General features: G+C 42.9%; 3 protein-coding genes across 3 annotated transcripts; 2 read left to right on the top strand and 1 right to left on the bottom strand.

Annotated features, from left to right (window-relative positions):
• The first annotated feature begins 360 nt into the window (after window positions 1-360).
• Window positions 361-1,199, top strand: LOC108038274 (sodium/potassium-transporting ATPase subunit alpha-A). The gene is made up of 2 exons (XM_017115036.1): window positions 361-570; window positions 627-1,199. Exons 1-2 carry the CDS (start codon window positions 379-381, stop codon window positions 1,197-1,199), a joined length of 765 nt encoding a protein of 254 aa, XP_016970525.1. The 5' UTR covers window positions 361-378.
• Window positions 1,200-1,682: 483 nt separating this feature from the next.
• Window positions 1,683-4,998, top strand: LOC108038289 (sodium/potassium-transporting ATPase subunit alpha). The gene is made up of 6 exons (XM_017115060.1): window positions 1,683-1,865; window positions 1,924-3,492; window positions 3,569-3,660; window positions 4,347-4,521; window positions 4,580-4,818; window positions 4,875-4,998. Exons 1-6 carry the CDS (start codon window positions 1,683-1,685, stop codon window positions 4,996-4,998), a joined length of 2,382 nt encoding a protein of 793 aa, XP_016970549.1.
• A 987-nt stretch (window positions 4,999-5,985) lies between these two features.
• LOC108038266 (homeobox protein abdominal-A) lies at window positions 5,986-26,603 on the bottom strand. Its single transcript, XM_044461899.1, has 8 exons — window positions 25,938-26,603; window positions 20,118-20,202; window positions 13,625-13,710; window positions 13,255-13,518; window positions 9,654-10,245; window positions 8,428-8,679; window positions 7,670-7,826; window positions 5,986-7,575 (listed from the first exon to the last, which is right to left on the bottom strand). The coding sequence occupies exons 2-8, from the start codon at window positions 20,170-20,172 to the stop codon at window positions 7,476-7,478; spliced, it is 1,506 nt and encodes a 501-aa protein (XP_044317834.1). The 5' UTR covers window positions 20,173-20,202; window positions 25,938-26,603; the 3' UTR covers window positions 5,986-7,475.
• Between the last annotated feature and the right edge of the window lie 841 nt (window positions 26,604-27,444).

The raw sequence follows: 27,444 nt of genomic DNA, 5'->3' as shown, positions 1-27,444 counted from the left end.
GACGGCAATGAAATTTGATGACTTATTAAACGAGGCCATAAAGAGCGCATTCCGTCCGCTTGTAAATACGGCGTGGAACATGTCAGCAAGCCAGTGTCAATATCACGGCATCGGCCTTTGGGCGCAATTGTTTGCGAAGAGGCGGCGTATCAATTCATTCGATTTGCCACTCCCAGCGGAGCAGTTGAGTTTGCTTCTTGCCACCGTTATGACCCCTAATACCCCTGACCCCTGACCCGTGACTCCGGGCGGACTGAGTGACATTGGAAGTCGCAGGCTGGTTTGTGTGAGAACATTGATGGCCGTTTTACGAGCCATTTTCCCAGCTCTACATGCCGAAAACACAGCTCCACAAATTGCCTAGAGTTTTCCGTAAACATGGTGCTCTGGCGAAAACAGATCTCGAAATGGATTGGTTGGTGTAGGTGTTGTAGGCGCAAAGGAAAGAAAAAGGTAAAGGAGGGAGTGCGTCAGACGGAAAATGAATTGTGGCTGGAGTACTTCGGCCCATATCTGCACATCTGGCCATTTTACGAGCTCTGCGCCAGATTGGAGACGAATGTCCCTCAGGTGAGATACGCAAAATCACGACTTCAGGTGATAAATAACCACGGTTCTATCGACAGGGTCTAACCGCCGAGGTGGCGGCCAAAAAGCTAGCACGGAATGGCAAGAATGTCCTGCCGCTTCCCCTTCAACAGGATGTGCGGTATTGGAAATTCCTAAAGGACTGCTTCAGCATCTTGGGCATCTTCACTCTGCTGTGTTCCCTGGCCTGTTTTACCATATACTTTGTATATGAAACCCACTACAATCAGAAAGAAAAAACCGATCCGGAGTTTCTAATAGTCGGAATGTTTCTGTTCTTCAGTTTCCTTCTCGCAGGACTCGTGATACATTTGCAAAGCGACGATAACGAGGAGATGGTCGTGGCCTTCGATGAGCTGATGCCCATGTACTGCACTGTGATCCGGGATGGCGAAAAGGAAATCATCCTCACCCAGGACGTGGTCATTGGTGACATAGTGCCAATCAGCTATGGACAGCGACTCCCTGCCGATCTCCGAATCTTCAGCTCCTCGGGTCTGGAGGTGAACAATGTGGCCCTGACTGGATACTCAAAGCCCGTGATTGTCACTCCATTGTCGAATGAGGGACGGCAGCGATTCTCCCGAATTGAATACCTTCAGGACCTATAAGCCACTGCATTTTACTGAAAATTAAATTAAAATTCAATTTTTCTAATAACTCCAGAAATAAGCAACTGTTTTAAGAATACATACTTATAAATTTGTTATTGGAAATTGCTCTCAATGTTGAAGATGGGGGTTTTCATTTTAGTAATACAGTTGTCTTCCATAGCTCGAACATTCAAAACTCGAATCTTCTATAAGTCGAAGTGATTCTATTACAATACCTTATTACATTAAGCCATAGGGTCAAGATACTCATTTCTTATGAAACAAGAACCAATAATAAGTTTGAACATATTCAAAATGTACTGATTAAATGGGTACTTATCTGTAATTTCTATCACTCATGGATGTTACGCTATATTTCAAGCTCGTTTCCAAATGATCAGCATAATTCTTAAGCATGAATCATAGAGTCAATATACATATTCCTAAAATCTCAGATATCTGTTGGCATTGTGACAGTTCTAGAATTAAGCCAGCCTCGTCATGAATTCTAAAACCCACTCAAAGTGGGGCTTCAACAACGTGGGCTTCGCCTGCAGTCATGCCATGAAGGGATCTGGCTTCGGCGTGGCCATTGCCTGTGGAAAGAACACCGATGTGGGAACGATGGCGGCACTCAGCTTCAAGGAGCGACCTCCGAGTCGCGTGGAAAGGCATCAGAGACAGGTGAGTGATGTGCATGAGTCCTGGGGAACTACCCGCCACCTCCTTACCTTTCTTTTAGATTGGTTACTACATGATCGTGATGACCTTCGTCGTGTCCATCCTCCTGGTCTGCACCACCGGTCTCGAGCGCGGTGAAGTTGTGTACGAGGTCAATCTCTCACTGCTGCTTGCCATCACACCCTTCTACGTGCCCTTCATCCTTTACTGGGGCATTAGACGGACGAAAACGCTGATGAGGAAGAAGCAGTGCTATGTGAGGAACCTCCGCAGCACCACCACAGTGGGCCTCACCACCGTGATCGTCACCGATTTGGTGGGCACGATGACCAGGCGTCGGATGCGAGTGTCCGAGATCTTTGTGGACATGGGACTGCTGAGCGCCGACAATATAGACATTGGTGCCCAGGGTCCACGATTCATCGAGCTGATCCGGGCCTCGATCCTTTGCAACGATGCGGTCATCTGTCCGGGGAACATCGGAGTGCCCAAGATGCAGAAGGACATGTACGGCAGTATCCTCGACATGGCCCTGCTCAAGTTCGGTCTGATGATCCTGCCGAACATCGATCAGCTGCGTCGCGACCACGAGAAGGTGGCCAACAAGCACTACACCAGTGCGGACAAGATGCAGGTGACGGTGCACAGGACTCGCGATGCCGATGGCCAGCAGAAGCTCATCCTGCTGATGAAGGGCCACTGCTACGTGGTGATCCGCCGGTGCTCCACCTTCGCCCTCCGTGGCGAGGAGCTGCCGCTGGACAATCAGCTGCAGGACATCATACTCAGCCTGGCGGATGGGCTTTTGGAGGCGGGTCGCCACGTCCGCGCCTTCGCCTACAAGGAGTTGAGCAACGAGCTGGAGTTCCGGCGCTTCTCGCAGGTGAACACCAACACGGGACTGGAGGGCGGGGAGTACAGGTACCGGGACTACCTGGCGGTGGACACCTTCTCGCTGAGGTTCCTCGGCATGATTGCCACATACAATCCGCCCAGGAGCACCATTCCCAGGGCAGTGGTTCGCTGCAGAACGGCGGGCATTAAGTTGATCGTCGTGACGCGACGCAAACGCAACCTGGCCAAGGCGCTGGCCGTGGATGTGGGCATCCTCTCCGCACCCTGGGATATGCAAAGGGGCAGGGCATCCATACCCAGCACGGACATAGTGGACATGTCCAAGTACGCGGACGAGAAGCCACACCACCAGCGCTGGCACATCGAGCAGCTGCTCCTGGCTCGGCGGGACTTGGTGTGCGCCGAAGCGAGCACGGAGCAGCTCCACTGGATAGTGGACGCCTGTCGCCGGCTGGGAGCAGTGGTGTCCGTCATCGGGGGAACGCTCCATGACACGCCCGCCATGCGGAGTGGCCATGTGGGCGCGGCCAAGTACGGGTGTGCCGTCATGTGCGAGGCCAGTGCCGATCTCATCCTGCTGGACAGCTCGTTCGCCACCCTGGTCAGTGTGGTCGGCGAAAGTCGTCTGTTGTTCGAGAATCTCAAGAAGGCCCTGGTCTTTTGCATGGCCACCAACACGACCACCTTTCTGGTCTACACCGCCTTCTTCCTGCTCCGGGTCCCCTTTCACATCCATATCATGGATGAACTCATTCTTGCCTTCCTCGTGAACTTGGTAAGTGGGCTTGGGGTCGGGGTCCCATAAAATTTGGTACTCCTGAATTGTCCAACAACATCGAGTTTTCCCATAGCTACCTGCCATGACCCTGATTTATGAGCCCCCAGAGGAGAAAATGATGCAGCAGATGCCCAAAGTATACGATGACTTTCTGCTTAATAGTCGGTAAGTTTGTACTCATAAAACATGTGTATTGGGTTTTACTTTAACAAAAACTGTTGTGTCCATACTTCAATTAAATAAGCTAAACGGCTGAATACTTTAAGCATCATTTATTTAAATTGAATATATTATGCATATCAATTATGCTGGAAAAATTTTATAAAATGAATTATTTTAAGCCTTAAATTTGTTTGTGGCATTTATTCTTTTGAAGATTTTGCCGGTAAAAAAGGTGCATCTTTAACAATCTTAAGAAATTTACTTTGACTTTGTCAACGTTTTTGTTGGAAGGTTTAGCCTTTTTATCATTTTGTTGTGCTTATGTCAGCATCAGATTGATATCATGCAATATGTTTTAAAGATAGATTCTTCTTCCACCAAAGCTTGTAAGTAAAGGATATGTCTTTCTGAAAGGATTTATGCTTCCTTTCAGAAAAATTTCATGTCTAAAATTTCTATTGGACGTATAAAATAAATGATATTATTTTGTATAAGTTTAAAAAAGGAAATAATTTGTCAATCAAATTATTGTTATATAATAACAGGAATTTAATTTCTGTAATAATAATTTTATATTATCAAAGTCCAAAACTCAGTGCAAAAGAATAATAGATCATTTTTTTTAATTGGCAATAGCGATAAAATATATTCTAAAATTATTTGTCCAAGTACTCATGTTTTTCCCTTAGACTACTTTTCGTGTCCCTCATCCTTGTGGGAACCATAGAAGCCGCCGCTGTTTTCATGACCTACTTCGTGTTCATGGCCGACAAGGGGTTCCTGCCCAGGACATTGGTGGGTCTGCACATCAAGTGGCACGACGACACGGTCAACGACATCACCGATGCTTTCGGCCAGGAATGGGTATAAATAAGTATAGATGAACGGCAGCCAACTGACCCCCACTCCGATTCTCCCGCAGACCATCACAGCTCGCCAGCGACTGGAGTGCCAGGTGTCCTCCCTTTGCCTGATGAGCCTCGTCGCGATGCAGTGCACCAACCTGGTGTTGACCAAGACGGGACGTGCCAATCTGCTGACCCACGGCTTTGCCAACTGGCGGCTGAACCTGGCCGTCCTTTATTTGGCCTGCCTCTGCGTGCAACTGTGCCTCATGGACTCCACTGTTTGCCTGCGACTGGACGGGACCAACGAACTCCAGTGGGTGTTTCTGGCAGCATGACCTCCGTACCCTGACATTGGTCCCCTTTTTTCAGCATTGGCTTCTTCCTCTATACCATCTACCCGTTCGTGGCACTCCTGATCTTCCTCGAGACCACTCGCAGGTACTTCCTCCGGCTTTTTCCTGACAGTTGGCTCGAGCGGGCGACTATGTATTGAGCATAAAAATAAATATGTTTAATCAAGTTTAACCGAGGGTCGAGTCAATTTTGTCGGGCTTTAGAAAGTAATTCTTTGAAGTAATTCTTAAGTTTTTTTCGGAAAAATGTATTTTTTGACCGATTTTCGCTTTTTTAATAAGGGATGGGAATCCACCGAGGAATGACATTCAAAGATTTGACCATTATTAACCAGGGTTTTGATCAAAAAACCGAAACTCAAGCTGATTTGTTGGAGCTTTGGCCATAAACAATGTTTAAGCTATCTTATACCCTTGCAGGAGGCATTGTAAATTTGGTCAGCAGCTTGTATCGCAGTAAGGGAGACATTTCAAACCGTATAAAGTATATATATTCGGTTTCAATACCGTTTGCAAGCTGAGTTAAAAAAATAAACTTAAAACTTACGTAATTGATTTTTTTGTACCCACATAAAGTTTTAAAACTGCGCCATATACATATACATACATATTTATCCCAATTTCGAACCAAAACTATATCGGATCTCTATATCCCATAGCTGTTATATAACTATAGAGTTCTATACAGTTTTTCAGCATTGTGTTCTCGCTTTAAATCATAATTTTAACCTTGGACCATAGAGAGAAATTAAATGTATTTTATATTTTGTTTCTGTATACAAATGAATGAATGTGCCTTACCTCGAAGTTGCATTAAACTTTTCATATTTCCTTCATCCATCCGCTTTTTCCCTTTTTACCTGAGCTATTTTATGATAGTTAAAGGGGGGCACATAAAACTTAACCACAGAGAAGAATCTGCTGGATAAAACTGGATCTCCGGAACTAATAGCTAAAAAAAGGACGAACTCTCCTGAGAGTGCATTTCTGTATTATTTTTTATGAGTTAAGGGGAACTTCACTTTCCCTTGTTGTTTGCCATCAAAATAAGGGAGTAAAACTCTTTAACTTTTATTTTTAAAATATTGCATTTTATTTGTGAATAGCTCGAAGCTGTGTTCGTGGTGGTGGCGGTTTGTGTGGTATTTGGTGGTTGTGGTGGATTTTTGCTGAAATTTTTCACATTTAAGACTGGTTTAATTATTTAATTCGTTTTGCATATTTGACATCTACATTAATGACATTAATGAGTAGGACCTTTCACGGATTTGCTTTCTTTGAACATCAATATTTTGCTTTAACTTTACTTTTACTTTACGCTGTAAATATTCGTTTTGTTTTTTTGATTAAACTTTCTGTGAACATTTATTGAGTAATGTTTGTTATTGTATATCGGTTAACGCTATTTAAGTACTATTTATTTGCTATGTGGGTTGTGCACAGTCAACAAAGTAACTGGGTAGCTAAAGTGAACTCTCGATGTGAAATCGGAACTATCTGCTGGATTGCTCGGTACAGTGGCTCCCAAAGTACTCGACAGCCAACTGTGAGATCAGATTCCCATAGTCTGAATATCAATTCATACTTTTAATCGAAGCATCGCAGTGATGTGGAGGGGATGGAACATCTAGCTAGACTCAGACCAAAGACCTTTCCATACATTATCCTTAAGTGCGTGTATATATAATCTGAACCAAAAATATAACTCTATAGGCGATCGCTGCTTTCGATGTTCTGAAACTTCCCGTTCTAAAACTGAAACCGAACTATCATATCTATCAGCTGTAGCTTTGGATCTGAGGGGACTCAATGTGGAATCAATCAGGCAACGCAAGCTGAAGGCGGTGGGATCTCTCTGATCGGGGGTTCTACCTCAACTTTCTATATCCTTCTACTTTCTTTTATTTTCTCTTCTCTTCTTTTCTTCTCTTTTTCGGCTTGACTTTGTCTTCGTTTTGTGGCTGTTAAAATACTTTAAAATTATTGTATTATCTCATTAATTTAGTAGTTTCGTTTGGTTTAATCTTAAGTTAATATAGATTTAAGTACACACATATTTATATTTTTGTATATGCTTGTATACGTGTTCGTATGTATTGTATATATATCTTTTATGGTACTCGTGTTCGGTTTTTGCATTCGCATTCGTATTTGTGTGTATATTTATTTAAAGTAATTTGTTTAAAGTAATTGCGTTTACATTTATTTCTATTGAAGTTGCTCTCGTTTTTTTTAATTTGACACTAATTTTAGGTTTCAATTTGTTTAAAGTTTAAACTCTGTTCCATTAGATCGAACGTTTCGATTTTGTTTGCCTAGGTTTGCATCTGTGGAAATAAAACATCGCATTGCAAATAGACGCTCCGTTTATTCTCTGTAAAAAATAAAATCGTGTGGCACGAGCTCGAGATTTCGCTCGGATAAGTTCACAGTTAGTCCCTAAAGATCGGTATAGCCTTACTACGTGGAAAGTACGCATCAGCTACGCAAACATCGCTTAGAAGTACTCGCTAATCTCCTCGAGATTCTCGCTTATCCTCGCAATTGGGAGGCGGGGCAGGTGGTAATCGGTCAGATTGGTCTATCTGGGCAGCCGCAGGAGGAGCAGGTCACTGGGTTAGACGCCCTGGGCGAGTCCCTCCTTCGACAGCGCCAGGATCGGCTGGTCCACCGCCTGGTGCGGAATGATGAAGGGCGAGGCCAGCATCTGCAAGGGTCTGAAACAAAGCGAATGGAAATGAGTGCCTGGCTCCCCCGTCGAACCTGCAACATCGGAGTACGTGGTGGCTCGTTTCCGTGGTGGCAACTCACTCAGCGAAACTGGTGGCCGTCACCATCGGCTGGCGGACCGAGTGCAGTGCCTGCGAATTCTTGGCCCTGGCCAGCAGACTCATCACCGTGCGCTTGGTGGGATTCATTCCGGAGCGGGGAACCCCCAGCAGGGGGCGCTTCCTTCCCAGGCCGCCACCTAATACACAGAAAGAAAATTATGTCAGTGCTAACAACCTTTTCACATTCAGTTAATTAAAACATCTATCTGGTAACGTAAAAATTTGAGTTAGAGAAACTTCGAGTTACAGAAATTAATTCGTCTTAGGGCACTTCGAGCTATGGAACTACACTTAAACTTTTTTCGCTTACTACATTAACGTTAAGCTCAATTTCAGCATAAAAATGTTATTTGAATTGATGAAAAAATGAAATAAATTTGAGATAAACTTAACTGGCTCTTTTAAGTCAAATATTAAAATGGTTTACTAATCGATTTCGCAATTTTTAAGGTCTTTGATTAAAAAACAAACAAAATTAGTCTATCATAATAATATAGTAATGGTAATGGAAATGGTTATTGTTTTAGCTATAGAAAAACCTTGTAAAAATGTGCTACTGTTACATACATTTTAAAAGTAATCATTTTTTATAGAGCACAAATAGTTTCAAAAATGTCGTTAACCACCGCCTAATGGCAATTGAGTTTTCTCCGTGCAGTAACCGAGATTAGCTGAGGATGGCAGCCGAAGCTTCAGCTGCCAGGACACAGGACACAGGACTCAGGACTCAGGACTCACCTATGTTGATGGTCTTGACGTTGCGCAGAGCGGGATGCAGGAGGGCGGAGCCTGGTGGCTCCAGCAGCGTGAGCGTCGATCCGGATGACTCCCCGTCGCCGGACAATTGCAGGGCGGCGGCTCCCGCCTGGGTGGTGGGCAGGCCGGCCATGGTGGCCCCCACCCCCACCCCGGTGGCCGGCTTCAGGAGTCCTCCGATTCCTGCGGCTGTCAGCTGATGCTGGAGTGCCACTGCCATGGCTGTGGTGTGCACTGTGGGTGGATAGACGGCGGACAGAGGAGAGAACCGGATGAGTGGCAGCTGGAGGATTACTTTGAACGAAGTCTGGGTTTGGTAATAGCTAAACTTAAAATGCCCTTTCGAAGAGCTATCCCAATTGATAATATATTACAATTCGATCATATAAATAAATTTCATATATGCTATGGAAATTTAAAGGTTCTACTCCCCGTAAAACAGAGTTTTGGTGTCGGTGGTTCGGCTTTAAGGTTTATCACTCATACGTACTGTTGATCAAATAATTCAAAGGCCAATTTACACATTCTGGTTACTCACTTCAGATTTTGTCTGATTTCTGCTTATGAGGTAAAAACACTTGTCTGAATTATTGATTTTGCATACAATTATGTTGTCATTTGAGCGGTTTGAGAATCATACCTGATCTCAAATGTCAAAATCTGAAACAATAAATCAGAATTTGTGAAGAGACATTTACTGCATTGTGTAACTGGCACAACATGTCGTATGAGTAATTTACGCCAACGTAAAGACTATTGTTCAACGCTTAAAGCAAAATTTGAGTGAGTGACATTATCAAAATAAAATTTATCAAATCTTGTTTAACTAAAAAGATTTATAAATAATGTTTTGGCTGTCAGTTAGTTATTTTTAACTTTGTAATTGTTTTTAGATTATATGACCTGAGTTCCCGCTTTAAGTTTTGATTTGCGTTAGTTTTGAGTGCTCTATGCTCTAATATAAAAACTAGCACAGAAATAAGACCACCTATAAACTGTAGTTACGTAAATTACGTGATAATGTAAAAGTCCTGCTCAAATGCATAACATCCCCTGAAAGAGTATAAAAGCCTGAATCGACTCCACTCTCGACTGCATCTGGATTATGTTCATTGGTTCTTTCATGCACTGCATCAGCGGCAGCTGAGCAGTAATTTCCAATTAATGGTCGAGCTCCCGTAAAGCCACTACGGCCGGAGTCCACTTACGTGCCGCCGCCGTCGCCGGAGTCGCCTGTCCGGAGAGGTGCTCCCCGCAGGCAGCCGCCGCCGCTGCACTTGCTCCGCCGTGGGCCTGCTGGAGCAGCTGGTGGAAGTGCGCCTGGTGGCTGTGGTGGTGCTGCTGGTGGTGGTGCACCTGCTGCTGCTGCTGCTGTTGCTGCTGCTGGCCTCCGTGGGCGTGTGCGGGGTGCAGGTGGGCGTGGTGCTGGTGCTGGTGTTGGTGCTGGTGCTGGTGCGGATGCGGATGCTCGGAGCTGGTGGTGCTGATGGTCGTGATTCCGGTGATGCCCAGGCTGGCGCAGCTGGACGAGCAGTCGAGCTTCTCGACTGCGGACAGGCACTCCATGCCGCTGGCATCGTCCGATTTGTCATCGTTGGACGTGTCCATGTCGGCCAGTCCGCCGCCCAGGCCACGCCCACTGGCCCCATTGGAGGAGGAGGTGGTGGCGCCGCCCACCTGATTGCCGCTGCTGTTGGTGGGACTCTGCGAGTCCTCCAGCGCGTGGGCACCCAGGGCGGGCGTGGACGTCAGCGCCTGCATCTCCCACATCTGCTCCTGGCGGATGTCATCGTGGTAGTCCTGCGGCGAAGAGATGAGCGATTCAGTAATCGGAATGGGAAGACTTTAACTCCCAAAGGTAATTTAGAGGGAGTAAGGATGAAAAAATACCCACTCCCAGTTAGAGACATTGTTCTGGATATAAGGATTAGGATGTTGGCATACTTGTTTTAAAACCCAAAGCAATATTTAAGTGCAAAAGTATCGTTCTTTAGTTCATATGTTTCTAAATATCAAATTAAAATTGTCCTAATTATTTTCTTAGTTCCTCAACTGTTCTCCACTCAAGAAGTAATATAATTTTTGAAGCACACTAAAGTCAATGAGAAATATGGTTCTTAAGTCCAGAATTAACTTACTTGAATAAAGTTATATTAAAGTAAGAGAGGTATGAAAGTTTTCCTCTTGATAGTACGAAGTTTTTTTACTGAGGATAGTTAGAGTTTTCTTTTTCTGAGGTAACAGGCTCCTCGTATCCTTTACCGCATACAGCACTTCTGGGAAACAAAGATGCTGTCCATCACTGGCGGGATTAGTGGTGGTGCCACGGGAACACCTCACTCGGGCAATTAAATTTAATTCACGTTTCCCTGGCCAACGTCGTTGGCAATAAATGCGAATTTTATTGGATGTCAATTAAAAGTTTGTGCGCAGCCACGTTTCATGTGTCGCCGGTGGAACACCCTTTGAGCGAGCGGATTCCATTCCTGCCCCCGGAATACACACATCGGGTGTTCATATGTGTATCTGGGTATCTGCGAGTGCTTAATGCAATTATGTGGGTGGCGGTGAAGTGGGTGGGGTTGTGGGTGTGGGCCTGGATGCGATAGATACACGCACGCAGGAAACTCCAACCCGGTGGATACACATTTCATCAACCCCATTAACCAACTAACTCGTTTATGAATATCTCTGCGTTTTGCAACATATGTATGCGGCACTCCCATTTCCTAGGTTTTTAGTATCCTTAGAACTGTCACACAAGACGGCATTTTTATGGCACTCGCTGGCGAACATAAATCGTGATTGCAGATGCCATAAACAATTTCCCGCCAGGTGACTGAGGCTTAAATATGTCTCAGATGGGAATCACACAGACTTGGCAGGCAAAAAATACACACACACACACACACACCTCAAAGTAACCCCAGCAATTTATCTAAATTGAAACAGTTTCGGCTTTCATCGCCTTTGTCTCCGCCTCGTGTTGGGGATATCAAATAATTTCTATGCAAATTTTCGTCGTGTGTAATCAGATCGGAATAACTCAGAGGGAGAGAATCTGAACGGAACCAGGACACAGTTTCAATGTTGCCAACAGATGCCAGTCAAAGGTCGTGCAGGATGTCAATATATTAGATTACCCGGCCCCAACTTCAAACTCATCCGGATCCTCTTGAACTGGAGCTGCTGATTATGTGGCAGGGTCTCGAAACAATGTGGCAGAAAGAGGGGAGGGAGGTGCGAATTGAATTTTGTGGAAAATTATAGATCAAAGCCCTGGTCTCAAGGTATAATTTGCAATAAGCAGGATATACGGCGCTCATTTGTAATTCCCCGTATCTCTCGGATACGGGCACTGCAACGACTGGATAGCCCAGATAGATGGCCCGGCATTCCGCTTAAATTGTTCCATGTCCACTCCCCACATTTCTGCTTGCATCTTAAAGAAGATATATAAATAAAGTATGCCGGCAAGTGAGGATGATGCCCAGGACGTGCCGCCTGCAGGACTCCCGATCTCCCTGTATCCCTGCATCCCTGAATCCCCGTCTGCAGGCTGCAGATAGTAAACGGTTAACATTTGTGTCTCAAGTGGAGGAGGAACTGGCGAGGAGCTGAGGGAAGTCCCCCCTCACACACTACAGCTCCACAAAATGGCGATGTTGGCCATGGCGATATGGCGATGGCGATGGCGTTGGCGTTGGCGTGTCGAGCGCCGCACAATGGCCAAAAGAAGGAGGCCAGCCAGACCAGAAGTTCCCAGTTGCCGCCCCAAGGAGGTGGCCAAAGGAGGACTCCACTCGAGTGCCGAGGGGGTGGCAAATGTAATTACAGCACAATGCAATTTAGTCAGCGAGCGCGGAGAGCAGGAAACTCGCTGCATGCCACGCGAACACGGAAGCTGAAGTCGATAACGAGCACAACCTTGGAGGAGTCCGCACCGCTCCGGACCACCTACACTCTGAAAACTATTTCCCCGTGACTTTCACAAATTTGACTTTAATTAAACTCGTCAGCGAGTTCGCGGAACTTTCGCCATAGCAAAACACTGTTCTCTAAAGTTAAAGAAAAGAACTGGTCATTAAACATTACTTTCTAGAAAACCAATTTTCTTGGAAGGAACACACACTTTTTACACAAATGCTAAACAGAAAACTTTTCCATTTCTGGAAGACCTATTACATTATTTAACACTTTTGACATTAATCTCTTAATACCAATTAAATCCTCTCTTTAATTTCCACAAACTTCAAGTAATTTATAAAATTATTTTTTTTCCAATTCCTAATCTTCTATATTGAATATACGATGTTAAAAGAAATGAGGTCGGAGACAACTTTTTAAGAATCATAATAAAAATCGATAAATTGTAAATTAATTTCTTATGAATAAAAAAAATTTCTATTTCTAACCTTTGAATATAGAAAACTTAGAGACTTATTGTTAATCATCACGAAGGAAAAACAGCTACACCTTTAATGTAATTACATAAACAACCTTTTGATTTAATGACGATAAAAAACTGGCATTCCTCAATAACTTTATTTTAATGTCCAAAATATGTAATTCATGTTTGTTGATTCTTCGAATGTACTTTTTGTTTTGAGTACCCTTTTTGTCTGAGTGCACTCCTCGCTGGCACAACTTTAAGACCCGGGACACGGGCAACTTTAAGATGCTCATTTGCCTGCTCGTGGAGCGAACGAAACTTAAATCATTAATGGGTATTAAACACAAACAATGCCATGGGGGAAGCCCCAAAAAAAGGTCGCCCCCCTCCCCGAGGGTCAGTGGGACTCAACTCACCGGAACCAGAAAGCGGCGCACTTCCGCCAGCGCGTAGGCGATCCGGGCATGGGCCTCCGCCGGAGCGGCGAAGGTCGAGATCTCGACGTGCAGGTCCTCGAAGAGGTGGGCGTAGCGACTGTCGCCGCTGCCCCGCAGCTCCTCCTCCTTCCGCCGGTCGCGCATCGATCCGCGGCCCAGGACGGCCATCTTGCACATCGTGTCCTCCTGCAGGCGCTTCATCGAGTTGCCCTTGGGTCCCAGCAGCTTGCCCACGAAATTGAACTGTTGCGGCCGGTCAAAGGAAGATGCAATGAAAGTGTTTACCCTCCGTTAACAGGTTTCCACACCAAGCTCCACATCCACCTCCCCATCCTCGTCCTCAACCTACCTTCGGGTGATCCCGCACGGGCACCGCCACTTTGACGGCCACCTTCACCGGCTTGTCGCGAGTGATGTCCAGCATTTTGAGTTTCTCTGCGGGATGGCAAACGGGAAAATGCATTCGGCTTAATGAGCGTGTAATTAAACGTGGAATTTAACTTTATGGAGGCGCATTACATGCTCAAGGGGATAAGGAGTTAAATTTTTTAATTAATAAAGGAAACCCCAAAAGTATCAAGTTTGTGAAATGTATTCCCTGCCTCTAAAGTATAAATGGTAGGTAATAAACACTGGTCAGTCTTTTAGTATAAGTAAAGATTACATTTCTCTATTTTCTCTATTATTTTCTAATTGTAAGCGAGTAATTAAACTTAATACCGAATCCCTTTATATTAAGTTTCAGGAACAGTAATTAAACAAATGAAAAGCTCGTTACTCCAGCGAGCGAAAGCCGAAAGTATTAAGTACCCACCCTTACATATTTCATTACTTACGTGCAGTAAAAGGGAAATGAAAAAATAAGGTAATAAATAGTTTTTAAACTTCAGTCGTCAAGTTCATAATTAGGGTTAGTTTACTGAACTAACTTATACTTGTTGTTTTACTTAATTACCCAACAGCTTTATTTTGGTTATATAACTCAGTTTTATAATGTAACTCTTTAAAAGGTCGCGGTTTCAAATATGTCAATTTAATTAAATGAAATTCTACATTAATTGCCTCATATATATTTACTTCAAAATAAGGAAAATTGGCAGCTATCAAATGAAAAGAAATGTGCATGTATAAATAATTTTACAACGTTAATTTAATCGTTATTTTTGCTCATAGGTTAATGTTGCTGGGTCAAAATTGTGTTTAATAAAATTAAAATAATGAAAATAAAACAATATTTAAAATCCAACTTAATAGTATTAAATTATATTTAAAATATTTATCTAATAATTATGTTATCTTTAGAAATATTTTTATATTAAATCAGAATTAAATATATTGAGTTATATTTACATGCATTCACCAGAAGTTAATTTAGTTGTGTCATTACAATGGTGTGGAAGGACTTCTAAATCACTCCATTCATTTTCTGAATGCTGACTAGTGAATAAATGTATGTGGAAATGTATTTATTGCGCACTATTCACACCATCAGCTGCCCTCATAAGTATGCCACAAAAGGAAAGTTCATCTGATTATCTCGAGCTGACTTGTGTCACCTGCCCACACATCCGCACTCGCACTCGCATCCGCACTCGCATCCGCATCCGCATCTTGGCATCCTCCTCGTGTGTAGTATCTCCAATCTGATATCTTTATCTTTAGCTGCCCGCAGCAGACGCTGCGACATTTGTAAACATTTGGCGGAGCCTTAAGGACCGCTATAGATATAGATGCGAGTCCTTTCTCCGCCTCTCGTTCTTCGGGGCTTTCTCTCAGTTTCAGCTGTTTGTAACTAATTAAGCAAAATGCTTCTGCACACACACCCAAACATATACAAACCCGAAAAAGAGGGTGGCGGGGGAGCAAAGGGGAGCAAGGGGGTGGATAAATCTGTTGACAGGCCCAAACATGAAAACATTTTTGTTTGCTCTTCAGCTCGGGCTCAAGTCCTGGCAAGGACTCACGGGGACACACAAACAGAAACACCCGCTGGACGGGGAGGGGAAAGTGGAATGCGGGGGGAACACACACAGACTCACACCTTGAGAAACACATACTCGCACACACACACACACTCGGAGGCATCGTCACTCATTAGCAGGCCAAATGGCTTTCTTAACACCTTTTGTCGTTGCCTTTTGCATGGAATGCAACATTTGCCTGCATCAGTGCTGTTACCCCATCCGTTTTATAGCCTAATTTCAGTAATTCTTAAGTACAAATATAGCTTAAAACAAATGGTTATTTACTCTTTAAGCACTCTTATTTATTAATCTGTTCCTGTTGCTTGGCAAAGTTATTTAGCTGAGTGCTAAACAAGCAAAAATAACAATTTATATTAGTTAAATATATATACATCCGAACAACCTAAAAACAAAATATTGATTTCTTAAACGGCTCAGATTTGTTTAAACTTTATGAGACTTTAAATATAACACAACCATTTATTATTTATTTTAAATTATCCTTTTTCTTTTGACAAATTAATTCTTAGGTGCAATGCCTGTGGGCAACACATTTTAAAATTAATAGTGCTTTGCTAATTGTATTATAATACAATTTTTGGAACTCAAATATTTAAAGAGAAAACCATTTTTTTCAGTGCATAAACTTACAGTTGGCAACTGTTTTAAAATTCCAAATATTTAAATAAATCTCGCATTTCTCAAAGCCTTTCCGTTTGGCAATCTGCATCTGACATCACTGGGAACCCTCTTGCTTTTTACCTGCTTACCGCTTACTTTCCCCAACCACCACCCACCGCCCACTGCCCACCGCCTTCTTGCAGACGGCCTTTCTGTCTCTCCAGCAGTTTCTTGTCAGTGGCAGCAACATGCATAAGTAGCTGGCAGTTGTCAGCGAAGAGCACTCTGATGGGCTTCAGCCAGGTGGGCGGTGGGTGGTGGGTGGAGAAAGGTGAAAGGAGAAAGGGGGGGGGGCTATTTCAGGCGGTGGCTGAATCGCAAGTAGGTGAAAGCACAGATCTGTGTTAATTGTTTGGCATTGCGGACCCAAGCATCATAATATTTATGCTGCTTTGAAAGGAAAACAGAACGGCATCTCGTCCTGGGAAATCAGTATTCATACTTCGGCTTGATTAATTACGCTCATCAGTCCGAGGTGGAATATCCTAAAAGGATATCCATGTTCGCCTTGTGGCCGCTTGTCCCACAGAAATTAGATTAATTTCCATTTCATTCAACATTGTTTGTAATGCTTATTCGAGGGGAAAAACGCGGACAGGCCAGGAAAGTTGTGTTGTTTTCCCTCGGCACAGACTTTTCAATTAGCGACGTTTCAACAGCAATTAAATTCGCCTGAAATAACTTTTTACTCCCTCTTTTATTTAAAGTAATCTATGCATATTTGTTTTAATTAAACGATATTTTCACAATTGTCGTCCAGGGCTACGGATCGATTATTTTTGCAGGCAGCATGGTTGTGGATAAAAATGCCTTTGCTCATCTTGTATTTAAAGCGCCATTAATTGGTCTTTTACACAATGATTATGTAAATTTATTGATTTACCGGCGCTGCTCGAAAGAGCAATAATAATAATAATTACTTTTCGCTCACAGCCATCCATGACAATAATTATTTCATCCGCCCACATCGCCCGAAAGTTTTTGCCCCCCTTTCAGTTCAATTTGGCAAAGTTTCGGTTCTGGCCAGAAGGTGCGAGCGAATTTGGCCGCCGCCGCCGCCTAATCTCCACTAATTTATGGCCGGCACGGCCATTAACGTAATTAGGTATGCATTTCAGGCCACCAGGTGACCCCGCCCCCTGGGATTTTTCAGTCAGAATGCAGCGGCAGTCCTGGCAGCGATTCAGGTCCTGAATGGCAAGCACTTAACTAAGCACTTGCTGGTGTAAATCAGATTTAAATATCAACTTGCCGCAGCCACAGACTTTAGAAACTAACATTTCCTTTCCCCCTTCAGGTTTTTCCTGGGCGCTTACTTGGCTTTTCCGCCTTTTCTCCCTTGGGGCAGGTTGCTAAACATTTGCTCAGTCACTGCAATTGTTTCCGCTGCCACTTTTTGTTGCCTATTCCCTGTGTTTTGCTTGCCGCCCCGCCCGATGCCATATTTTCCACATTTTCCTTTTGCGCGCCGCCTTCGTTTGGCCTTTCCGGGTCATTTGCTCGTCCGGAAAAGCGGAAAACACTGCCCGGGCTGCTGATACTGCCGCTGCCTACTAGTCAGTGGAGTCACTGGTCCTGAGTCCGTGGACCATGTCCTCCGTTTTTCTCAGTCGCTGCCCTGGGGGCAGGCACTTGAGCCAACACACCCAGCCTCCAGTCCCGACCCCTGACCCCCGGAAAATGCCTGGAAAAACCCTCTTCAGAGCGATGACGCTGTCTTGGGCATGATATATAAGCCTTTTATTTCCCCAACCTCTGCAACCTGCCTGCACGAAGAAAAACCAAGTTAAACAATCACTGGTCTCACGGAACTTTTGAGACAGAAGTCTACCGAGATTTCATGAGAAAAGTTTCGGCTTCTTAAATAATGAAATCAAAGACTCCATTTAAAACTACTGAATTCCCCTTAGGAATCTATAAGCACTAGCTCAAGAGGACACACTTAAATTGAAGTGTAAATATTAATGTATCCCTTCTGAAACGCCCTTGTAACATATTTCCTAACACTATTCCCTAATTTACATTAGTGTTTGATTTTGTAATCTTTGACCAGAAATGGTGTTGTGTAAATTTGCCAAGGCACTTCTGACTAACCAACTTGAAAAGGTCACGTCTTACTTCAAAAGTATCTTTAAATTGTGTTTTTATATCCCGAGGGACTTTATCGGCACCGAGTGAAATGCCAAAAGAAAACTCTTGAAAAAGTTATTTCCAAGCATAAAATAACATATTTTCCAAGAAATCCGATGTTGACAATTTTGTTTGCTAATGGTGATGGCTAAAAATCAATGTAATCTTTGAAGACACATTTCGCCAGAAGTTTTCCCCAATTTCACCCAGATTTTTGCTTTGTGTAGACTTAGGCAAAGGTCACGTGGGAGTCAAGTGTATGAATGTATATGCGCAAATTATTCAATTTCACAGCAAGAGACTTCCCTTCGCTGACCGTTGACCATTTCAATATGGCCCAAAGGGCCTGCCGGTTTAATCAACATTTCGTCAGTGTTAATGTCTTTGGCAATTTCTCGGCTCGTGGCCGAACCATTGATGGTCCATTTAAGCGATTTTCGACAGGACACCAATGATACCTCGCCCGGCGGCTCCTTTTGGCTTAACATTTCCCCGGGGACGGATTACCACGGAATGCGTCTCGTTAGCCGAAACAAAAGTAAAAATAATCATAAAAAAGAAACAGGACCAAAAAAGTCGACTTGTGCCCAGGAGCTTACATGTCGGTGGGCGGGGACTAAACATCCGCTACTGCTCTCCCTGCTTGTTTATTATATCCCCTTTTTATGCCCATTTCTCTTACTTTCTCCCCGCCTCCCTCGCTTTCTCCCCGGCGACAATCTGTAATCCAATGTTGCCGTTTTTTGTTTAAATTTCCAGTATTGCTCGGATTAGACTCAACTCAAAAGGGAGCCAGCTACAGAAAGTCAGCTTTGATGGATATATCCGAACGCTTTTCTTTTTCCTTCCCTTATTTTGATTTCTTTTGCGTTTCCCTTTAAAACTAAGCTCCCCGGGCTGGGATTGAATCGAATTTTGAGTTCAAATGAAAGGCAAAGACGACAAATAGTTTTGTTTTCGCACATGACGTAATCGACTGCTGTGTGTTTATGATTAAATTTACCCCCAACCACGCAGGTTTCTAGAAATGGGCGCTCATCGCTATCGGTATCAGCCAGTGTGACGACGACAGTTTTTACGACGGATGCCAGGATGCCCGCTCGCTTTTATGTCCTTCCTTAACTTTTGCGTAAACAAGTCGAAAGTCGAAAAGGTGGAATAGCAGAAAAAATCCACATTTCCCCCATCCAGTGGAGCCGGGAAATTCAGATGGCGAGTGTGTGGGGCTTTCTAAATGCCCCCAGAGCATATATGAAGGTGGTGGTGTGGGTGGTTGGTTAAACAGAACGGTGGTGGCTTTTCCATCGTTTTCTCCGTGCTCTGTTTGACTTTCCCTAGCTCCCCGTTCCTCCAGATTCGATTCCTACTTATACAGGGATATACACTGTCTTTCAGAACTATAACACAGTTGAGAGGACATTCGGGAGATTTGGTCGAATAAAAAAGGAATAGATTCAATCGCAACCTGATTCAGCAGATAAGCTTAACCCATTCGAAGACTGACAGTTCTGGGAATTCGACAAATCTGTTTTCCATAAAAGAGATTTTTATTGTGGAAACTGAATTTAGGAGATAGTTCAAGGAATATTTGGACTAAGTTGAATAAGGGAACGCTATAATAGAATTTCATGTGAAGATTTGTATAAATAAACGTTTCCTTTTCCTCAGCATTTTGGAAACTGAATTGTATAGTATTAAAGTGAGTATTAAATATAAATTAAATATATATATATAAATTAAATACATTATTTTAAATTTACTCGGGAAAATAAAAACTTAAACAGACCTAAGAATTATTTTTAGACCAGGGATTTCGAACAATAACTATTAAACAAAATGTTAAGCAAATCGTATTTACGAACTTAAATAATAATTCTTTAAAAATCAACCATGTCTTATACATTTATTAAATTTTATACATAAATAACATTTAATTAAAATATTCTCTGTGCGTGTAAAGGTTATTTCCAAAATTAAATAAAGCTCCTAAAACTCTGAACCACACTGTACGCCTCATCAACTTCACCGAATTCTCGGCAGTTGTCGGCAATTATATAATCCACATACCTGAACCTTTCAGGGACCTTTCCTCCAGCGCACTTAAGCCAGCTTTGGAATCCATCCTTTGTTGCTTTTGTTGCGGTGACGGTGACTGCAAAGTGAAAGAATGTGAATAATCTATATGAGCATGTAATAATAGTTTGAGGCCAAAGGGATTTCGTCCCTTTCAAGTTTTCAGCTAAGCCATCCCCCCTCTCCCAAGTACCGCCCCCGATCGGCCCTTTAGTCGACATCTTGCGGTAAGCCCGTGTAAAAAGCTTAAGGAAAACTTTGGAAAATTTTTATCATAATGCAGCTGACAAAAACGCCCCAACATTGTAAATACTTAAGAAAGTTGGTGGGGAGGGGCGGTGCGGGGGAATTTTGTTTCAAATCTGTTGATAAGTTCCATAATGAAATAAGCCCGGGCAAAGTTGGTAGCCATTTCTACGCATATCCCCAAAGACAATCGAAAGTTTGTGTAACCCCGAGGAGTGAACTTTGCCGAATCTTTATGAATATTGATTCCAGCTGCCGGTGATCCCTGGCCCTTTTCTCCATGTTTGTGGATTGGGTTTCAGTGCCGTCAGAGATTGACTCTCATCTTGTGTCCCCCATCCATTCATCCATCTGTGGAAACCAAACATTTGCCCCATTTCGAGTGTCGAGTGTCGAGTATCGGTTTCCCCAGTCAGCAAATATGTATGGCTGGCATGAAAGAGGGACTGTATTCGAAATAAAACTCAACTCATCTCGTATCATTCCCCGAGAAGTACGTAGATGTACACTTGAACGACAGTCGGAGCGTAAGCGGTGACCCCGATTTTGTTCTTTGTGCTTAGGGATAATTGGCCAGTGCGCCCCATTAAATTCTGGATAGCATCCATTCCCGATTGAGAATCTCCGTCCGAGCATAAAATCATAAAACCTAAAGAAGTCGTATAATTTTCAGTGCCATAAAACACTCAGTCACGCTGCTTAATTGCCTTTCAGAATGATTTCAACTATTTGTTTTTGCAACATCCCCCCACCCCTCTTTTTTGAATTAAAGCCAAGCTACCTGGAAAATTGATGGACGGCCGATAACGAGCGGAAGTGGGTTAAAGTTCTTAAAATTAATGACAGTTCAAGCGCCCCAAAATCTCCGCCAATGTTTGTGTTTTTCTTCTTGTTTTAGTTGTTGTTGTCGTTGCTGTCTCCTTCGCTTTTATTTTCTGGGTTTCTGCCGTTTTCCCAGCTTTTGCAACTAAGTTTGACGGATTTGTGCGCAGTTTCAGATTAATGCTGCGATTATTGTTTACCGTTGGAATTACGCACAGTGGGTCGAAGAGCGGTTGTGTTTGTCTTGGCTAAGTAAATGTTAGGTGTGGTGCAGTAGGAAAGGCGGCATTGTTACAAAAGTGGGGTTTCCCTGTTAATATTATGATATATAATTAAAAGGTTTTCCAGGAAAACAAATATGTCCATTGAAAATAATTTCTGTATAACAAGATAGGCAAAATTGACATCAAGCTTAAAATTTGGGATTAAGTGGAAACCCAAATGTAACATTCTTATCATACTTATCTTTTTATCTTTAAGTGACAATTGTATTATCAACAAGAGAGAACGCTATAGTCGGGTGCCCCGACTATCAGATACCCGTTACTCAGCTAAAGGGAGTGCGAGGGAGATGGAGATAGAAACTTTGATCACGCATAACTTTTTAACGAATGGTCCGATTTGAAAAATTTCTTCTACATTTCGATAGGTATTGATAAACACAATAAAACTGCATTTTTACTTTTCCGAAATATTTAAATTTTTAAAATCGTATATAAGCAATTGTGGGCATTTTGAAACAAACTTGCGCTTGCTAAAATCTACATGCAAAATGCCAATCTTCTAGCTTTTATAGTTTCCGAGATCTCAGCGTTCATACGGACAGACAGACGGACAGACGGAGAGACGGACAGACGGACGACAGACGGACAGACGGACATGGCTAGATCGACTCGGCTAGTGATCCTGATCAAGAATATATATACTTTATAGGGTCGGAAACGCTTCCATCTAGCTGTTACATACTTTTGCACGAATACAATATACCCTTTTACTCTACGAGTAACGGGTATAAAAATGTATCCAAAGTATATTTTTAAAGACAGGAATAAGGTCCATATAAAATTTTTAATATTTTTAAACTTATGATAATATAATTTACATTAATAGCAAGAAGAAATATAGTTTGGTTTTTAGTTTCGACCTGCCGTGATGGTTCGTTTCATGGACAACTGATTTTCCCAGCCAGCCAAAAAAGCAAAATCAAAAAAATGCAGAAAAATGTGGTACTCGCTGTTAGAGCGAATGAAAGAACAATGTTTATATTTGATATTCACTTGAAAGTGAAAGTGTGATTTTAGCGCGTTTCTTCTTTTTTTTTTTGCTAACCTACTCTACTTTCCCAGACTTTTTTTCCACTGTGCAAAAACAGCGACCGCCTTGTGTTTCTTATGCAAAATTTAACCCAGTGTAGAGTAGGTCGGCTCACTCAGTGAGTCGGTGGGTCTTCGGATCGGTGGGCTGATGGCTTGGGCGCTTGGCTGGTTTGCTTTATTCATTCCCGCTCCTCGAGCTCCTCCCGACTCCCCTCTCCCCCCTCGCTCTCTCTCTACCACCTTGCATTCCCCTCTCGCTCCCACTCGCTTGTCTTTGTATAGCTCGGCACGCACGATTTAAGGATAACGAGGATGGAATGCAGGAAGCGAGGCAAATATTTACACAGTTGGATGATTTAGATAAAGAAGACATGAACATGAACCATAAAGCGAACGAAGAAGGCGACAGTGACTGGAAAGGAGGAGGGAGGGGGGTTGAGGGGTAGGGGGTGGCGGACCAGAATAGAGATATAGAAGGGAAAGTAAACCCCGAGACATTATGGAAACTGGGACGGACATTATAAGGGGATAAAGGAATTTGAATACAATGAAGGGAATTTCGGTGATAGTCCCGATTGCCGAGCGCCACTTCATGAAACATGAAATTGTAATCCAAATTAATGGCGTTATCCTGCAGGAAGTTCCGCCTCCTTTTGCAACCAGAAAATTAGTATATCCTAGCACGGGGCAATTGGCAAACTGCTGCAATTGAAGACAATTAAGTTACCAAACCAGCTGCCTTTGATTTAAAGTCCGATCTGGCATATTCCGTCTTTTAGTATGCACAGCCATGCTCACCTGGATAATTTATTCAAGCGAATATTGCAGTCACAGTAACATCAGAAAAATGAAAAATAAAAACCGAATTCAAAATGCAAATACACACAACACAAACAAACTCACACATGCATGGCATGGGTGAAAAACTCCATATATCCGTCACCCACGTCCACCTCCTCATCCTCATCCACATCCTCATCTACCTCCCATCGTGCAGCCATTGCTCATCCTGCGAAACGGGCCCACTTGAATTCTGTATCTGCATTTTCCAGCTACGTGTCAAATCCGTCTAAAAGCCGAAGGGCTCGCATCTGCATGTAAATGAATGTATAACATATTTCAGCAGATTCGCACAACATTTGAATTATTTGGACATTGTGTCAACATTCCAGAATCCATAAATCCCGACCGGCCGATGTCGGTGTTGGCGTACATATAGCGGATCGAGTGCAGGGCACCAGAAATCGGGGCGGCCTTTCTGCCTTTCATCTTCTGTCTAAAAAATCCTTACGCCCTCTGCCCCTTTCTTGCTTCGTTTATTTGTTTTCCTCAAATTTATTTGACCAGTTGGTCAATATGAAAATGCGAAAATGAAATATTCAAAATGCCTCAGAGCTCGAGGGCGGAGAAAGGAGAAAGGAGAACGCCGCCCACTAATCCCACCAATCCACCAGCCAGCGCAACCCCTTTCGACCGTGTTTGCCTGCTAAATGCTAGAGGAATTCCTGACCGGAAATTGTTTCACAAGCGTTGGCCAATTAATTTTCAAAAATAATGGAACCATTTTTTTTGCACTCTTACACTGGAAACAATGAATAAAAAGCTTTTTAAATGTTGCAGATGGTGAGCCTAAAGTTTCTGATACCATTTATTAACCAAATACTTAATAAAATAAAAAAAAGTTAAGTTTTAAAAATATTTTTCCTTTAACCATTTATTGACATAAATTTAACTTTTGAAGTACGTATTTCCCATAGCGATTTAGGTTTCTACAAACATTAACCAACAATTTTATTGGGATTTAATTGACAACATAAGCCTATGGCATTGAGTATTGTTCAGTCTTTTAACTAACCACATATAAAAACCTTTTTATATATGAACCCCAATCTTAAGGTTTTAGAACTTTACATTTTCGTTGTCCTAGAATTTTATTTAAAGGGGATGCCTTTATTAATATACTTTTATCGATCTAACCCAATTTGTATCATTTGTTTGTCACGATTATAGTAATTATTCTTATTATAGATAGCTACAGAGACGATACGAACAAATGTACCTTTATTTCAACTGAAAATGAATATATGAAAGCTTTTCTAAGAAAAATTCGCTTCTTGTGCTGAAAATCCCTTTGAAATTGAATAGAACTTTTTCTGAAAGTGCGTCAAAGTATAGAAATGAATTTCCGACTAAAATAACCGAGGAGAGCAAAGATGGTTGGATAGCCCCGAAGAATTTGTTTATTTAATCAACTGCGGAAAATGCTCAATCAATAGCGCAGTGCTCGGACCTGGTTTCATCCACGGCGTTTACATTCCAGAATCGGGGAAGAGCCATTAAAGTGTCGTTGATTAATCGATGCGGTTATCAAAGCCACATAATCGGAAATCCCGCAGCGCTGCACTGTGCCAATGCATTTCAGAAATTGATTTATGTGGGTGTGCATTTTAAATCTGGCGAACTAAAACGGTCAGATTCCACCATTAATCATATACCTAATCTGGTATTCATGACTTTTTACCCTTCCTAATGAAGCACAAAATAGTTACTCTCCGGCCACGTCTCCTGTGGGAATTTTTGGGGGTCCTGACCCAGGAAAGTTGGCATTTTAAAGCTGGGTGAAAAATAAATTCATAGACGTGTCCTTCACATAATACGGCCAGCAAATAAGCATCCAAATGTATAATTCAGCCACAAAAAGTAAAACTTTTCCCTTTATTCTCGAATAAGTTGGCCGCAAACCCAAAAAAGGCAATGCCAAAGGTCTTTTCTCCCTCGCAGGCATTCCTTCATAAATAATTTTATGATTCCAAATTCCATTTCCCTTTTTTGTGTTCGGTCAAAGAAAGGTTTTGAGGTTCAGGTTGAAGTTGAAGTTGAGGTTTATGGACCTCGATTCACCTACATACCATCAGCCCCCAAAGAGCTTCGACTTAATAAATTAGTGTTCATCAATAATCATCTGTGTAATAATTTATCAGAATTAGTTATATTTTGCCAGGTCTGAGCGGAAATCACCAAATAAATGGCTTTCCACTCTATTGCCCGCCCGCTGCTGCCTCTGTTGGCGATGAGAGTGAGATAAATCAAAAGCAATTACATTCTTTCATTCTCGTTTATATGACTGCCCCGCCCAAGGATTCCGATTCGACCAGCCTCGGGGGGAATTAGTCCAGTTGGTCCTGCGGACCCAGGACTTTGGTTGGTATTTGGTCTCCGGACTGCGGACATCGGACTTTGGCCCGTTGGACACACACATTTTCCCCGCTGGCTATTTGTACTTCTGCTTTGGCAAATATACTGCCATTCGAGCCACTCGAGCCGCATTCCAGGTAAATAATTCAGTTACTTAGCCAGCCCGTAATTAAGTCGTAACAGGTGTGAAAGAGCCCCACATTTCATACACTGTCGAACGTGACCCAATATTTACCTAGTTAAGAAGAAATTATGCCCGGATTGCCGGGATTGCCTAGAACTGCTTTAATCCGGCGTACTGGCGCACATTTGTCGCAATTTTCACAGTCACTTCAATTTTCACTTTGCCAAATGACAAATGCCCGGGAGCGCTTATTTCATTGCTTATTCATAGGCCGTAAACATTTCGCGCGGAAATTCATTGGGGCCTGATTAAAGATGCATGCCTAAGGTGCGACGCCTTGTTCCGCTTTTAATTTCGAGTCACACTCGGCAGCATTCCACTTCACCTCCACAGCTCCACTGCCCCACTGCTTCACTGCTCCACCACAACAGACCCGCGGCCCGTGGGAGATAATGTCATCCGATTTCGGCTCCCCGAAACCGCACGGATCCAACTGTTTCGGTTAGGCACTTTCCACAGTCGGCAGCCACAAAATGGCAATGGCAATGGCGATGGCGATGGCGACAACAAACTTTCACTGGAGTTAAAGTGGGTGGTGGTTGGTTGGAGGAGGAGGGGGGGCTGACTGAAGGGCGGTCATACAGCACTTGACACAAGATAAACAATTTGTCTCTCTGGGGCAACTTGGCGCCAAACACCTGCAGGTGGGTTGTGTGGTTCCTCTAGCACTGCTCCGATCTCGTGGAGAACCGCATTCCGGAGTAGGTGAACCGTTCCGTTAAGAGCCCGACGCGCAACTGATGGGAGCTGGATGTGGCCAACTTGCAGGAGGCCCCGAAACTGACAACTGTGGATGCTGATTCTGCGCAGACCCCATCCCCCGCGGGACCCCTCCATCGTCATCCCAATACTGGGATGCTGGGATACTGGGAACAGTTGGCCGTTGATAATGCAGGCCAGATGTCCTGTGCGTCGGCATTTCCGTTATACTTTAAAATGCACACGGCCATAATTACTTTCGGCTTTGCCCTGCGATTAGCCAAGAGGCTAGCTGGACTGCTCCGGATTGGCGTCCAATGTTTTTGCAATCTTGGATGCATTCCCTGATTATTCCGGCTGGAGTGACGGGGGACTTAAATTTTAATTCACTCATTTGGGTTTATTAAAGCTCTCTTTGTGATGCTTATATTTTGGGGTTAAAGCATGGCAAAAATGCCAGCAGAAACAAATTTTTAAAAATTATGAACAGTAATATATTAGCTATTGTATCTTCATAAAACCACTGTTTATAAATTATTAATACATGATTTTTAAATTTATTTAAAAATAATTTTCCTTTGTTTAAAATGTTTATTTTGCAAACCTTTTATTTACAAAGGCATTACTAGTTTTATATGGTTATTGTCCCAAGACTTTTTCTGTGAAATATTTTAAAAATAGTACTATTTTGCAAAATTTTTAATACATTCTGCAACTGTTTAGAAAGATTTAATGACGGAAACTGGTTAAGGCAGAAGTACTCACTTACTTAATGATTTGGTGCATATATGAATAAAATAATGTCATAATAACTCAAAATATTATTTTTTAAATCGATCAAAAATCTAGAATTATATTT

The sequence above is a fragment of the Drosophila rhopaloa genome, unplaced genomic scaffold (assembly GCF_018152115.1).
Source record: "Drosophila rhopaloa isolate 14029-0021.01 unplaced genomic scaffold, ASM1815211v1 contig_115, whole genome shotgun sequence".
Taxonomy (NCBI): Eukaryota; Metazoa; Arthropoda; class Insecta; order Diptera; family Drosophilidae; genus Drosophila; species Drosophila rhopaloa.
This window is presented reverse-complemented; position numbering and strand designations above follow the sequence as displayed.